Source organism: Erigeron canadensis, chromosome 2 (assembly GCF_010389155.1).
Source record: "Erigeron canadensis isolate Cc75 chromosome 2, C_canadensis_v1, whole genome shotgun sequence".
NCBI lineage: Eukaryota > Viridiplantae > Streptophyta > Magnoliopsida > Asterales > Asteraceae > Erigeron > Erigeron canadensis.
Window position 1 is genome coordinate 3,514,721 of NC_057762.1, and position 15,613 is coordinate 3,530,333.

The 15,613-nt window shown below is 32.0% G+C and overlaps 3 protein-coding genes and 1 long non-coding RNA gene across 4 annotated transcripts; 2 read left to right on the forward strand and 2 right to left on the reverse strand.

Moving 5' to 3' along the window:
• The first annotated feature begins 2,325 nt into the window (after window positions 1–2,325).
• On the forward strand, window positions 2,326–3,777 carry LOC122589421 (DNA polymerase delta subunit 4). The gene is made up of 2 exons (XM_043761715.1): window positions 2,326–2,576; window positions 3,373–3,777. Exons 1-2 carry the CDS (start codon window positions 2,402–2,404, stop codon window positions 3,570–3,572), a joined length of 375 nt encoding a protein of 124 aa, XP_043617650.1. The 5' UTR covers window positions 2,326–2,401; the 3' UTR covers window positions 3,573–3,777.
• Window positions 3,778–4,197: 420 nt separating this feature from the next.
• Window positions 4,198–5,321, forward strand: LOC122587527 (non-specific lipid transfer protein GPI-anchored 10). The gene is made up of 3 exons (XM_043759712.1): window positions 4,198–4,561; window positions 4,982–5,053; window positions 5,170–5,321. The coding sequence occupies exons 1-3, from the start codon at window positions 4,198–4,200 to the stop codon at window positions 5,319–5,321; spliced, it is 588 nt and encodes a 195-aa protein (XP_043615647.1).
• A 540-nt stretch (window positions 5,322–5,861) lies between these two features.
• LOC122589099 (probable folate-biopterin transporter 7) lies at window positions 5,862–8,697 on the reverse strand. Its single transcript, XM_043761343.1, has 2 exons — window positions 8,216–8,697; window positions 5,862–7,350 (listed from the first exon to the last, which is right to left on the reverse strand). Exons 1-2 carry the CDS (start codon window positions 8,541–8,543, stop codon window positions 6,317–6,319), a joined length of 1,362 nt encoding a protein of 453 aa, XP_043617278.1. The 5' UTR covers window positions 8,544–8,697; the 3' UTR covers window positions 5,862–6,316.
• Window positions 8,698–12,583: 3,886 nt separating this feature from the next.
• Window positions 12,584–14,409, reverse strand: LOC122589074. The gene is made up of 2 exons (XR_006322224.1): window positions 14,268–14,409; window positions 12,584–12,961 (listed from the first exon to the last, which is right to left on the reverse strand). It is a non-coding gene; the product is annotated as an uncharacterized LOC122589074 (long non-coding RNA).
• Window positions 14,410–15,613: the final 1,204 nt, after the last annotated feature.

The window sequence follows — 15,613 nt, forward strand, 5'->3', positions numbered from 1 at the left end:
TATCATACTGTACAGTTTTTAAAGTATACCGTACAAGCTTTTAATACATGATATTGGTAAATTAATTAAAAGAAATGGTATTATTATTATTTTCCTTTAGATAACCGTGGGGCCAGTCACTTTATGTTTATTGAACACTTCTTTAGGTTGAGTTAGGTATTCACTAAAATTATAGTAATAATAATTTAATAATGATGATATTTGGTTGCTAATTAACTGTAATTATTTTGAGTGTAATCCTTTGTAGTCGTTAACATGTGTTCACTGGTTTCATAGTGGATTTATAGTTTTGCCATCCTTAGATTTATAATGTTTATTCTCGAAATTTACTTGTTTACATTATATATTTATTTATTATGAACATTACTGATCAGTAATTTAAAGTACTTTGACACGAGATTTTTTTTCCTTTTCGTTGTTTTTTTTTTATCTTAATTTCTAAACCAGTTATTATGCACCAAGGTGTCTGTTAAAACACAATTTATTTTAACATCGAAAAAGACATAGTGACAAACTATTCGACCCAACTATTTTTGCAGCCATACATTGATCGATTAATTACCAACCATGCATTGATGTTCTTGTGATCAACATTTACCATAAAATGATTTATGAATAAAATTGATGGATTTGCCACCATGAATTGGGTTCGTATCTTTTTTACAAGAAAATACAACAAGGCGTTAGTTTATAATATATTTGAAAACTATTAACCCCAAAAAATCAATTGTATTACATATATAGTCAATTCATATACGTCCTATATATATTGCTATGAGTATTAACAGTAGTTAGAAATATAACATGAGGTTAGTTTATAATATGTTAAAACTAATTACATAAATTTTCATATTAATATTAACAAATTTGGTAGCTTGAAAGCTAAAAAGGAAACAATGTTTAAAAAAAATTTGTGCGTAGTTCTAGGATTTAACATAAAACCTGAACAAGTTTGTTTGGGTTGATTTTTTAGAAAATAAACTGTTTTTGAACACATATCTTAGGAAAATTGTCTACAGTCTATAGCCCTATACGTCCTATGAAAGTATGAATGATAAGAGTAGTGGCATCGATGTTGATCAAAAGCTTCCTTTGGAAGCTTACTGTTTTCAAAATATAGATATTTGTTACTTCTCCTTTAGTCCCTTTCTACAATAACTATTAACCCAAAATTAAATACTTGTAGCAATCTTATTTCATTTTATTTATCAAAAGCTTTTAAGTTGATTAAGGTTTATCTTGGAATGGCGGAATGGCAAACCATTTTTGTCTTAGTGTAAGGATTTATCAGATTTTGTCTTCAAGTCATCTTTCACTTACCCAAAATAATATTTAGGCTAAGATTTAAGTTTAAAACCTCCTACGAACATAAACATACATGACCCTAACAAAATGCAAAATTAAAAGTAGCTTTTCATCAGAAGACGTAAAATTAGGAGAGCACTCATCTTAAGATGGACTTAGTAAGTAAATTGTAAATGGTTTCTAAGTAGTATATAATAAATTGAATAAAATATCTTTATTTATTATATATTCTTATAATAAACATTTGATATAATGTTGATTAAAAAAATATTTATAGATAAATATTTGATATAGCATTTATTAAAGTAAAAACCAAATAGTGGAACAAGATTCTCACTCTACATAATATTCGCAAACATGTATAAAAAGAATATGAAAATGATCAACATAATCTCTAAAACTATGAATAATTTGTTTGAGCATACATATAACCGTTGAGGTTGATATTTAATTATTTATGCATATTTTTAAGAGCTAATATTTAATCAATATTGTTTTAAAAAAAATTTATACCTTAAAAAAAAAATGTGAAATAAACATTTTAATTTTAACAGATTATTTTTGAAAAATTTTATAAGAAATTACCGGATTACTTTAAATGAACTAAATAAACCCTAAACCTTTTATCTTCGACAATATATTTATCACCATCACCACTAATAATCACCGCTATAGCCACCAATCGTTATCATGTCGCCGTCGCTTTCGTATTTGCACAAATACTTTTCTGGTATAGAATACTTTTAAACATGTTTCTAACAAATTAGATATTCCTCCTATCATTATATTTATCATTTCATAAAATATTATATTTTTATATTTAATTTTAACTTTTTAAATTTTTATGTTCATAGGTTACATTTGGCTTAACATATTTATCTCCTCAGTTCGCTATTAAAAATAAATAAAATTTTCTTCATTAAAACTTGTTTACGGTCAAATTCTAACATGTTTCCCAAAACCAAAGGTCAATTATTGTAATTTTCAAAATCATCCATACATAAATAAACAATCAAACACCCCACCCTTTTCATTATTCAAAATTCAAATTTGACAAAATTAGGGTTTCAAATTCAAGAATATCAAAATCAAATCAATGGCATCAGAAATGAAAGGATTCTTCAAACAAAAGAAGAAAAACTCAGGAATCAGTAAACCTTCAACAACTAAATCCAAACCCTCCAACCCTAAATCCAAACACTCTGCCAGTTTCGGATCCAATGTTGCCCAACCTCCTGCTTTAATCGCCCATGGTTCTCCTGATCTCCAAGGTATATACATATATATATATATATATAATATGTACAACAAAAATAATACACAACCCCATCAAAGGGGAAAACTTTACCGGAGGATAGAAACTGCCAGAATATGAGTATATATTATATGTATATATGATTTTATTTTTATACTCATTATATATTATAGATATAGTCAAGAATATGAGTAGTGTTGAATATTGGACTGTAGAGTGAGTACCTGACTGGATTCAAATTTTGGACTGGTGGTTTTCCACCAAAACGGTGTCGTTTAGTAAATGAGAAATTTAAAAAATTGTTAAGAGGGTGTTTGGGAGTGTGTATAGCTTATTGTGTTTGTTGAAAGTCAAAACACAATCTGAAGTGTTTGGTTGTTTTCTTCAATCTAGCTTATTGTAAGGGAAAGGTGTATTATTTTTAGAACTAGATGAGTACCGGTTTTGAAACCAGGTCTCAAGACTTAAGGCGGTTATAAATGTGCACTCCTGTACAAATACACCCTCTAATTTGAACCATTTTAGATTCTAAATCGGAAACCGGTTTTTTGTTGCATCAAAATGAGTCACTGTTATGGTACATTTTGCTGGCGTCACGGTCTCATTGTGACTATTGTAGACTTGCAGTAAGTCTAAAATTGAAAAGCTACCTATTTGTTTTGCAGTAGTATTATAGATAATTGCAGTTATCGGCTTTGTTTATAAAGATATAGAAATAAAACCTTAAAGTTGAAAGTAAGTTTGTTTAATATGTTTTTTTGAGTATTTTAAAATTGTTGGTTCATTGATATGGAGCATTGTTTTATTGACAGAAAGTCATGATGCAAATGAAGAGGTGTTGAGGCAATTTGACTTGAATATGGCGTATGGGCCATGTGCTGGGATGAAGAGATTGGATCGTTGGCAGAGAGCTGCTACTTTGGGATTGAACCCTCCTGAAGACATTCACCGTCTCTTGACATCTGGTGGCACTGCAGTTTGTGCCGACTCCTTGTGGGATGGTCGTGTTTGAAGTCCAGAAAAACTATCAGTGTGTTTAATTATGTGGGCGTTGTTGTGTTGCCCTGTACAGTGTCTAGCTGACTTGGGCTTTGTTCTTGTTATGTTCTCTTCGATCTTATCTAATTTTATCCTGTTAGGTTAAGCATCACTGTATTAGTATGTCTGATTTTTCTGTTTTCTGTTTAACTTTGTTTTAATGGAATCAATTTGGCCTATGTGAGATCATTTATCATAACACACAACGTTGTTTTTGCACTTGAATTCACGACCTCTTGGTTGATAAATACGCACAAGAAGACTGCAAAAATTTCTTGCAAGTTTCATCAGTCAACTTATTTTTTTTATACTCGTATGTAGTTTGAACTTTAAGTAACTTTATTTATTGTTCTCTTATCTGAATTTGAGGATCAATTGGCATTTAAATGCTTGAGATAATATAGGAGCTTCTATAACCAAAAAGAGTACTTGAAGTTCAACTACACACATACATGTATTATTCATTTTTGTGGTCAAATGCACATTGGGGTTGGTGGTGGTTTCTCACACATTAGTTATGCTGTATATCACACCGAACCAATGACTTTTGCGTTTATATAATTGATCCAAACCTCTAACAATGGCACAGTAGCACCACCATGTCGTCGTCCCATATTTCGACTGCCACAACCTGTATCACTCCCCTGCTTCTTTTGTTGATCATCACATACCTTCCATCTCCTGCCATTACCCAACCCAACTTGCCAATAACCCCCACCATTGCGGAATGTGGCCCACGTATCCTTCCACTAGCCATGTGTGCACCATTCGTTCAAGGTGTATCCACAACACCGACACAATCATGTTGTGATAGCCTGGGGCATATCAATCAGCAGCAGCCACGGTGTTTGTGCATCTTGCTCAATAACTCAGCTTTGAGCTCTGCTTTCCCTGTTAACACAACCCTTGCTATGGAACTTCCGCATATATGTAGTGTTGATTTTGATATTGTTTCTTGCACAGGTTGGGTTTTATTCACGTCGCAACATTGGTGTCATATGGGTGTTCATCCTGTTAATACCTGATCAATTTCGAACTGAAACGTTCAAAATAACAGAACTGGACTGGTCTATATCGGTTTGGTTTGAAATTGGACTGAACATAATAAAAACTTGGGAATTATATTAATCTGAACCAGGGCATAAAAAGAACTCGTTCCAGTTTTATTTTATTTTTCAAGATTAATACGGTTTGTGTGTCTTTTCAAACCAAACCAAACCAAATCAAACAAACTTGTTCTATAAAAATCGTGCACAGGCTAAAAAAATATGAAAATTGTTTTCTCTTATAAGATTAAGGAACTCCAGTCTTTACTTTTGTTTGTTCATACCTCTTTCTGTTAATTATAATTTCCATCTCACTAGCATTTTTGCTTTTATGAAGGTGCACCCTTGCCATCGATATCGCCAACACCTCAAGTTTCTCTAGGGTCAGCTACCAATACTACCGTGGCTTGTAAGTAATTGTTAACAATCTCATACTCATACGTTTGTAAAGAGACTTTTATCCATAACTTGATGATTGCAAAGATCTAACAATGTTAGCCTGATGCTATGTCGTTTTTGTGGCAGCTTCACCTATGGCGTCGGTTACTCCAAAATCCGGGTTCATGGGACTGGGGTTTCACCCGAGCAATGGCATGAGGTCAAAGGAATCGTCGCAATTATGGATATCCGCGCTGCTAGTTATATTTACTTACGTATCGACTAGCACACTTTACTAAACACTTCTTAGTACTTCAGATTAAATTCTTGTCTGTTTAACTTTGTTTTAATAGAATCAGTTTGCTGGAATAGATTATGGTTTTGAGCAAACTGCGTGCACTGGTGTATCTTTTTTTTAACTAATGTAACCAAGTTTCAAGCATATATTTGCTTGATCACATGTGAAAAATTCCAATGTTGCCTCTTTGAAAACACAAGTCAATTGAGTGTAACTCTAAGCAGGAATTTGTGAATCTAAATTTTAAAAAAAAAACTACTGATCTTTGCTTTTAATGATTTTGCATCTTACTCGTTAACTCTAGGATCTGAGATAATTAAGTTCTAGACTTTTGTAAATCAACATTGAACAAATATAATATTGATAACACTTAAAAGGTCTTTCCTTGACGGCAGACAATTGTTTGGATGCATAACATGAGAACTTTCTACTTTAGATAACTAGTAAGTTCACTAAGAATTTTATCGCAAAACGAATCATTCTATAGAGATGTAACTGTATTAAAATAGGTAAAAATAAGTAAATTACAGGAAATATCAAATGATTAAAAACAAACCTAAAAACCATATGTAATAATATATCGTCAAACAATTACTGTAAATAAATATAATTAAAGACAAAATCGTTGTGAAAACAGAGAAATAATGATGTGTAGATGTAAATAAATATGTATAACAGGTGCACTCTAGAAACAAATCCTCAGGCTAGGTTGTCTACAACTCGCCCATAGTAAGGCCACCATGTTCCAAACCAGAATATCAGGCCCGGGCTGCTTGTGTATCTTGTGTTTTCTATGTACACATAAACAAGATGTCTCTATAGATAGATGTCAGTAGGACCCTCAAGCTTTACCTCCAGAAAGGCTGAGAGCCATGTGATAAACTTAAGTACACCATCTCTAGATATATATGCACACAAGGAACAAATGGGCTTTGATCAATGAACTTCCAGGAGATAAACTTCCATTCCCCTCATTTGAGCACCGAGTCTACTTCTCTACTCTTTTTTCTTCTCTTTTTCGATTTTTGGGGCCTCTGGGATATATGAAGACCAAAAAAGAGGCAGAACAGTGCATACTGCCTGTATTAGAAGCCCTTTCTGAAAACCAGAGAAATTGTTGTCTGTGACCTCAACATATGAGGCAAGTGCAACACCTAGGTATCCACTTACAATAAACGCCAATGCGATAGAAGACATGACAAACGCCATTAAAGATCCTTCACAACCCGGTGGGCATAACTTTGCCATTAGAATACTAAAAGGTAGAATCTTGAAGAAATATAGGACTTCAAGAAATCCAGAAATAAGCACAATGTACATTGAGTCTGGTATACCCATTGTTCGATAAAACCCACTCACAAATAAAGCATCTGATACCATTAGAACAGCCATTGTCCCTTGAATAATAGAAATCAGTTTTCGTGGAGGAACAGACTTTAAACGTTGATTATATACAACACCCCATAACAACATAGCTACCTGACCAAACACCTTTGATATCCCTAGAACTGATGATTCAATCTTTAGATGTTGTGTTTGATAGTAGAACATGGTGCCGGTCAAGGCTGGAATTATGGCAAACGAAGCTGCAAACCATAAGATTGGCTGATAAATCTTAGGTTTTCTTAGTACTGTCAAAAGGTCTGAAAGCTGGCTTCTGATCCCATGTGTAGAGGTGTTCTTTGGTAAGTCGAGGGATTTCTCACTTACAGATATGGTGATAAAGAACTGAACAACCAGCAGGATTCCAAAGAACAAAAACATCGCTCTTGGAGAAAATCGATCAATAGAAACACCACCTAGCAGGTTTCCCAGAACACCGCCAATAGATCCAGCCACCCATGTAAAGGATGCGAGATCTGAACTGTTATTAGGCTGTTTTCCACATTCTGCAACAAGAGCATCATTTGCAACCTCAACTACTGAAGCCCCAAGGTTTCCAACGAGGAGATACATGGTTATTGTGAAAAACGAAATGGTCGAAGAGGGTAAAGATGCAATGGCAAACCATGATATAGCTTGTAACATAGCTGCAAGACATAATCACAATAGCATTCATCAATGTCTGGTCTAATAGGCGAACGTAAAATCACTCCAGTCTCTAAACCATATGAGTAGGGGTGACAAGATATATATAGGTCAAACAACGGGTCATTTTTCAGTATCCCACAAAAAGGACAAGACCAGTTGGGTCGACCCAATACACAGTTCTTGCCCATTTTGTAAGAAAATCACATAAAAGGAATGCTAATCACAAAAAAGAAAATATATATTTAGCTATCAATGGATACAATTTAAACCATACTCTGCAGTATACTATAAACACTGAAAACAGACTTCAGACAATATTTGACCCGTTTGAGATAAAGCACAGCCCATGTTGATCCATTTATCATATAATGTTATTCGTAATTGCTAAAGGACATTTCTCACAAGTTGGAAGGAAATTCACATATCCAAGTTAATCAACAAATATAATATTTCATGCATTGTCAAGGGAATATTTTATATAGGTTACACCCTGATTTCTTATCATATTATAATAACACTATTAACAAACACCAAACTTGATACACTAAAACAGCAAAATTCACTACGATTATCGTTTTTCCTAATCAAAACAGAATAAAGGAATATCCACTAGCAATTCAAATATGATTACTGATACCTCCCTCACTTCACCAATTCACATGTGATTTCTGTTTCTATGAAGACGACTTGAATACGTAGCCCGTTTTTGAATTATGTATAAACATTATGAAAATAAATCATACATACATACATACATATACATAAACATGCTAAAATATTCATAATCAGTGTATACAAACAAATATAACATATATATATACAATTATCAAATAAAATCAATACCATGTATATATATATATATACCTCCAAAGGCGATATACGGAATCCGATGCTGTCCAAAGAAATAAAAACTATCAGACATAAGTCCATAAAACGGTTTGGCAACCATGGGCAGATTTGCAGAATTCTGCAGAATTTGCATAGTTGATGGATCGACACGTAAACCGTCTTTTAAAAAGAAGATCACAGCCGTCCATGGAAAACATCTAAATCCTTGTATCCAAAACCCTAATCCTAACAACATCTTTCTTTGTTTTCCTGTTGTTTCTTTTTTATTATTATTATTTTTCATTTTTGTATCGTTACATGTTTTTGTCATTGATTCTAGTTTGGTTTCTGATGATGGTTTCATTTGTAATTGTTTTCTCAACCGCCGGCCGCCGTGGTTTTGTTCACCGGAAATTTACGGGTTATAATAAGTGCTTAGAAGTTTTTTTTTATAAGAAAAGATTTGTTATGTATGATCCCGACAGGCACAGAGACAAAGTTATATGATTATCGACATATATGCCTCTCATCTTTTAACTTATTATAGAAATATCCCTGTCATTATTTATATTAGACGAATGCCCGTCGACATGGTAGGGGTGGTAATGACAATGTGATGTCGACGGTGAAGGATAGTGGTGGTGATACTGACGACGTTGAAAAACATGGATTATTGATGTAAAAGTAATTGATGTAAAATAAAATAATATAGTTAATTTAAAAATTAAGTGATAAATATTGTAAATTAAGTTAATTTAATAAAGTATATAAGTTAATTTAATAAAGTCATATTAGGTATATGATATGCCTACTTATCCCTAAATAAAAATTTAAAATAACTAGAAGAGAAACATCATAATTCTTAAAAGTTATATTATGATAAGTATACAAATATTTGATATACCTTAACAAATATCCTTATATATTCATTTAACAAAATCATACAATATATATAAGTAAGAGAAAAAATATGGGAATTCTCAATATTGAAAATGGGAGGTGACAGTGATATCAACTTTTTGATACATCTATCACAATGTTAAACATTTAAAAAAAATGATATGGATATTACTTTTCCTTGAAATGTTTATTTTTCAACAAATAGGTATAATCTTTATAATATAGTGTTTAAAGAAAAAGGTAACCGAGTCTCATACCATAATTGGATACCCATCGAATCATTACGTATGAAGTATATGATACTGGTATCATATTTCCATCTTAATTCCTACATGATTTGGGCACCCTAAAGAATTAAACCCGTGTCTTTAAAATTTCACATGTGGGTATAAGCTTAATTGGTAATGTGCACCTTAAAGACATTATTGTTTATGTCAAACGGGATCAAATTTCGGACCTTAAGGTCACCAAATGTTTCTTTTACCATTAGGCTAACTCCTTGATTCTTTATAAAATAAGTTACGATAAAACTTATTTATCTATACTACCTAATAAAGCAAATCCCCCCCTATTAATTAATTTTGTCTTTGAAATACTTTATTTGTTCTTGGACATTTTTTATTCCCATAATACCCTCTCTACCCTAAAATCAGACACGCTCCAACCACTGTCTCTCTTTTGTAACCCACAATTTTGTTAACGCTAATATAGAAATTATTACCATCAACCGTTGTCACTTCCGTCCACCGCCACAGTATACTGCCACTGCATTACACGGGTATCCATCTAGTTGCTAATAATAGCTAAGCTTATTGATTAGGCATATGCAATTAATGAAGGTGGTTTTCCGTATTTGTTTGTAACAAAATGGAGTGAGTTTTTTACTCAAATTTTTATAATCTTACGGATATAACCACTTGATCGAGAATGATGAGTTTTTACACGGTTTTGGAAGATATGATGATAGAATTACTTATCTCTATAGAAGCAAATCTATTAATCACTACTTTAAAAGATATAATTGTGATTAGTTCATATTTTTTCTATTATCTCCAACATATTTACTTGTAGAGGTTTCAAACGAGACCACTTAAACGGAAGAAAATGTCAAACTGGTTAGAACACTTTGATTTTGATTTTAAAGCATATGGAATGTGTGTACTGAAATTTTCAATATTACATCTTATAGTCTTATGGCAGTATACCAGATCATTAGCGGCGAAACAACACAATTTAATACTCTATTTTAACACTATATTTTCAAGGATGTATGTCGAAAAATGATTCATAAAAGTTTCTAACATTTAAAATTCACAAATAACATCGGGCTTGAATACGAAGATATTAGTGGAAAAAAATGTGCGCTTGAGCTTTTATACAAATTTATTATTTGTGATAATAATTGACCCAGAGTCTTTGTCTCACATTGGTTTGAGTAGAAAAATACCTTGTGGGTTGCTTAAATAAATAGGAGTTAATAGATGATGTTTTATGCAACTTTATTCTTGTGTGAAAAAGAGTGAACTTTGTTGAGGATTTATAGATTGTTGTGAGTGAGCGTCTCCATTCTTGTCATCCAACATTTGTGGTGATATTTGTGGTAGTGGATTAGACTCATCAAGTCGAATCAAGTAACGCATTATGTCGTTTGCTTTTTCTTGTTTACTTTATTATTATTTATTTGTGTGTTGATTTCTTTGTTTGTGGTGATTGGTCCCAACAATTTGTTTGGTGCATGAGATGGTATATACAATATACTCATATATATGAAATGGAACGATTTTATTTATATAAACATGTTTATCTTTGAGTATGCTAGACGAGTAGACGTCCTTTGATCACGTTTTAAAAATTGTGCGTGTATACATCTTATCTAACTCATGCATTTGTCACGTGACTTCAGTTAATTAATTAAGTTGTTTCAGCCCAACAACAAATCAATAGGAGTCTACTAAAAAATCAAAATTGTCTTAGCGTAACAACAAATTAAATAAGACTCGTCCAAAGAAGAAATAAGGTATGATGATATAGACTAGCTTTGACCTCCTTCTGAAACCGTTTGAACTTCGCAATAGCACCCGTAACTTAAATCAAACAGCTTTCATAACTTTCAAACCGATTCTACATTTGATTAAACACATTCAAATTTGACTATTGTAGTATTCTTCCTTATATCAGGATCGTCTCCGAAAACATAAAAAAAAATTAAAATTAGGCTCAAGACAAAAACGAAATAAATGCCCCAAAAATTATAAACTTTGAAAAAAATAAATTGAAAAAAATAAAGTGCAATATACTCATATAGATAATATGTAAGGGTTGTCTCCCTTTCCTGTACATCTTCTTCCTCCCTTGTACGCTACCATCAATAGATTTTTTTTTTTCTGTTAAACCTTCCAGCTGTGACAAAATTTGTGGGCCCCCTATAAGTATTGGGCCCTAGGCTCATGCCCTTACTACCTATGCTCACAACCGGCTATGCCTTATATATATATATATATACAAGAGCATGGTATTCGTGCAATGCGACGGCGGTGGTGGGGAAGACGGTTTATTAATGTCGGCGATGGTAAACCGCGCAATGCGACGGCGGTGGTGGGGAAGACAGTTTATTAGTGTCGGCGATGGTACTATTGGTGGTGGTGGCGGTGTTAAGTGGTGTAAGTTGATGTAATTGTGATAGTATAATTTTTTAAAAAATAAGGACTTAAAGTGTTAGTTATTAAAATAAAGGTTTAGAGTGTAAATTATAACTTATTAAAGACAGAACATAAAAAGTCAAGGTTAATTTTGGTAATTCAAATGTAATTGACTAAAAAAAGAAAAAGATATTCCATTATAAGGAAGTAAAGATTACGTTTATATATCTCTCTAAATAAGTTAGAACTTTACAGTATTATATTAATGTTTCAAAATAACAATGTTTAACATTCAAGGATTTAGCATATCAAGAGTTTTAAAAATTCATAACAAAATCGAGCAAAACCAGGATCGAGTTTTATATAGGAAAATCATATGTTAATGAAATTACATACATTAGAAAATTAGAAATACGTTGAACACTTAAATAAACATAATTGTTTAAATATATTAACACAATACTTCAAAATTCAAACTTATTTATCGAGAAACATAAACGTAACACTTGAAAGAAAATCAATAGAAAATAGTTTGATCGATTTTTGACCGGGCCACCCGAGTTTTGGCCGGGTCATCCAAGTTTTGACTGGGTGACCTGATTTTTGACTGAGTTTGAGCTATGTTAACCCGGGTATAAGCTATTGACCGAGTTTTAGGTCGAGTCTGCCTGACTCGACCCTGTTTACCCTCGACCCGAGTCTCAGCTCTCAATTGAAACGGTCGAGTTTACAACTCTATCATATAAAGTCATCGATTAAAGATATATTTTTTAATATATTTAGAAAGTTTAATATAATAAATGTAATTAACTTTAAGCAGCAAACACAAAAGATATAAGATTAAAAGTATAAATAACTAAAGATAAAAAACCAAATGGAAAAACATATGTGTGCGAGGGAAAAAAAAATTCCAAACATCACTTCCTTTTTCATCTACATCCGGTCCTTATTCCTCACTATTCAGATACTTTCAAACTATTTACAAATCATATAACCTCATTGATGACTATATAGCCAAGAAAACTCCACTTTAAATGGAGACCACCAATAATAAGGAGGTCTAAAATTCTCAATAAATTTAATTTGTTTGTACAAAAGTCTTAGTCCCCATTTTCTCATAAGTTGTTTTTCGCATTTGCTCATTTAGGGCCGTTTACATACTTGCAGTTAATTCAAGTGTCCTTCTCCATGGATGGAGGGAGTGGATGGGGTCGCATCTGGCGCCGAATTGCCTACATATCCTCTTCAAAAGAATCAGACCATTGTAGTTTAGTTAAAAAGACAATTCCAAAGAGAATTCACTCAATTATTTACCTATGGGCCATTACTAACTTATAACACATGAATAATATCATAAACAATGAAGAAAAAAAAAGTCAAAAAGGGAAAGAAAAAAGAGGGGGGGAGAACTATAGTATCATTTCCAGTGACATGGATAGTCAGTGTTTGACATGCTATTATGAAAGGACCTTGTCCTTCTCAGATAACTCGGATTTTTTCGATATGCATTATTTTTCTTCTTCTTTCTTTTTTTCTTTTGAAAATTGTGTTACAGGTAGATACAATTCAATGATTGCTTATATAATAAGAGATGCATTGTAAATGTCTTTGCTATTTGTATTAAAGAGAGAAAATTGGCCGATGAAGCTGTTTTTCTTCCATTTATGTAAAATAACTTTAATCTGATTTTTCTTTGGCTTTCATAACTAAGGGTCAAAAGATTCTATATATATTCTTCTAAATCTTAACCGTGCATGATGATTATGATTTTTGGTTTATTATTGTAAGGGATTAAAAGTTAGATTACATCTTATTATTAATCCCTTATGATAATAAACCAAAACTCATAATCATTATATGCATTTTAGATTTAAAAGGACATAGAATCTTTTGACCCTCATTTGTGAAAACCTGCAGGGAAATCAGGTTATAGTTATTTCACATAAATGGCAAACTTTAGTACTCATCGACCAATTTTTACTCTTAACACAAATAACAAAGGCATACAATGCATCTCTCATCATATAAACAACCATTGAATCATATCTAACCATAACACAATTATTTAAAAAAAAGGAAGAAATTAAAAGAATGCCTATTGAAAATATCCGAGTTATCTAAGAAGGAAAAGGTCCATCCATAATATCAAGTCAAACAGTGATCATTCATGTCTCTGGATAGAATATTATAGTACTTTCAACTTTTTTTTTTTTGCTTTTTTCTTCTTTCTATATTCACTGTTTATGTTATCATCCATGTATTATAAGTTAATAATGGCTCGTATACAAATGAATGGGTGATACTTGGATATGCTTTCATTGATATAAATTTCATTGAATAATATATAACACAATTAAAAATATTTATAGTCAAAGTTACAAACGAAAACTTTGAAAATTCAAAGTAAGACACATATGATGGGACGAAGGAAGTACAATCTATTTACATAGCATGAATACATATCACATAAGAAACATCATAGTTGTTAGACTCGTGTGAGTCGACTCAGAATATAAAGAAAAAGAGAAGACTAACAAGGTGAATAGTACCAGCTTTTGGCTCGGGATGTATTGTGTGATTCATGATGTGACTTGGTCCGATAGGGTTCGTAGTGTGAACCGTGCGATTTACAAAAAATATGAAAAACGTTTTAGTAGTTGGTAAATAAGAAGAAGAAGTAACGAGAGAAAATTTAACAAAGGTATATGGATAGATAGGGTGTGTTTGATTTTTATTGGGGAAGAATGGACTGGACACGTGGAGTCTTTTGATTGGAGGTGTTTAGATTCTTTTAAGATTTCACTAGATAATCATCTAGATAAGATACTTTTATAAGGAAAAAAATAATGATGGTGGGCCATGATGACCTAAAATTCAAACCAATTTATTTTAGTTGCATTTAGTTAGATAAGACTAGAGAAAGCCTGCACGATGCGGCGGGAACAGTGGTAGCGATGGTGGTAGTAGCGGTGTCGTATTGACGGCGACGGGTGATGGTGGAAATATGGTTATTGATATATAAAAGTAATTGATATAAAAACGGTATTGTAGTTTTTCAAGAGTCGATAAATAAATTTAGTAAATTATTTAATTAAAGGCATTTTAGGTATATAAGTTAATCATAAAAGAAAACTTTTAAAAAAGTAGGAGTATTGTTTGCTTTATTAAGTAGTATTAAAAAGAGTATAATATAAATAGGTATATATAATATATATTATAATATATATATATAGGGTAGAGATCCGGAGAGAAGCTTGATCCGGAGAGAAGGTTCTTAAGGAGAGAAGGGAAAGAAGGTTTGTTTTTTTATTTCTTTTAGCTTGTTTTTTTGATTTTTTGATTTTTTTTAATTAATTCAATCCATAAAAAATTTAAAAAAATAAATAAAAATAAAAATTTCTAATCAGAGTTAGTGAGTTATACATGTAAGGGTACGGTACGGGCTTCGCCCTTAAGGATATTAATAAAGGGTAGCTGGTGGGAGTGATAGGTCATAGAGGGTGATAGGTCATAGAGGTTGATCGGTGATGGGGTGATCTACCTAACGGGCTTTGCCCTTAGCTATTATGGCTCCGCCATAAGCCGAGAGGCTTCGTCTATAGTATACGGGCTACGCCCTTTGAAAAAAACTATTTTTTAAGTTTTTTTAAAATTTTTATATGGAATTAGTTAATTAGAGAGAGAATGAAAAAAATTAAAAACAAAAAGAAAAAAAGTTCAAAAAACAAGTTAAAAAAAATCAAAAGTGAACCTTTTCATCTTTCTCTTTTTAAGGTACCTTCTCATTTGATCTCTGTCATATATATATATATATATATAATGAATTTATTGATACAATATGCATTTTTTTAAAAAAAAAAATATAAAATGAAAATCAATCAAAAACGTAACTGTT

Coding starts and splice junctions, on each gene's coding strand:
- LOC122589421 (XM_043761715.1), top strand. CDS start 2,402: ATGGCATCAGAAATGAAAGGATTCTTCAAACAAAAGAAGAAAAACTCA. Junction 2,577..3,372: donor TGGTTCTCCTGATCTCCAAG/GTATATACATAT, acceptor TTTTATTGACAG/AAAGTCATGATGCAAATGAA.
- LOC122589099 (XM_043761343.1), bottom strand. CDS start 8,543: ATGAAACCATCATCAGAAACCAAACTAGAATCAATGACAAAAACATGT. Junction 7,351..8,215: donor TCCGTATATCGCCTTTGGAG/GTATATATATAT, acceptor TATGTCTTGCAG/CTATGTTACAAGCTATATCA.
- LOC122587527 (XM_043759712.1), top strand. CDS start 4,198: ATGTCGTCGTCCCATATTTCGACTGCCACAACCTGTATCACTCCCCTG. Junction 4,562..4,981: donor TGATATTGTTTCTTGCACAG/GTTGGGTTTTAT, acceptor GCTTTTATGAAG/GTGCACCCTTGCCATCGATA. Junction 5,054..5,169: donor TACCAATACTACCGTGGCTT/GTAAGTAATTGT, acceptor TTTTTGTGGCAG/CTTCACCTATGGCGTCGGTT.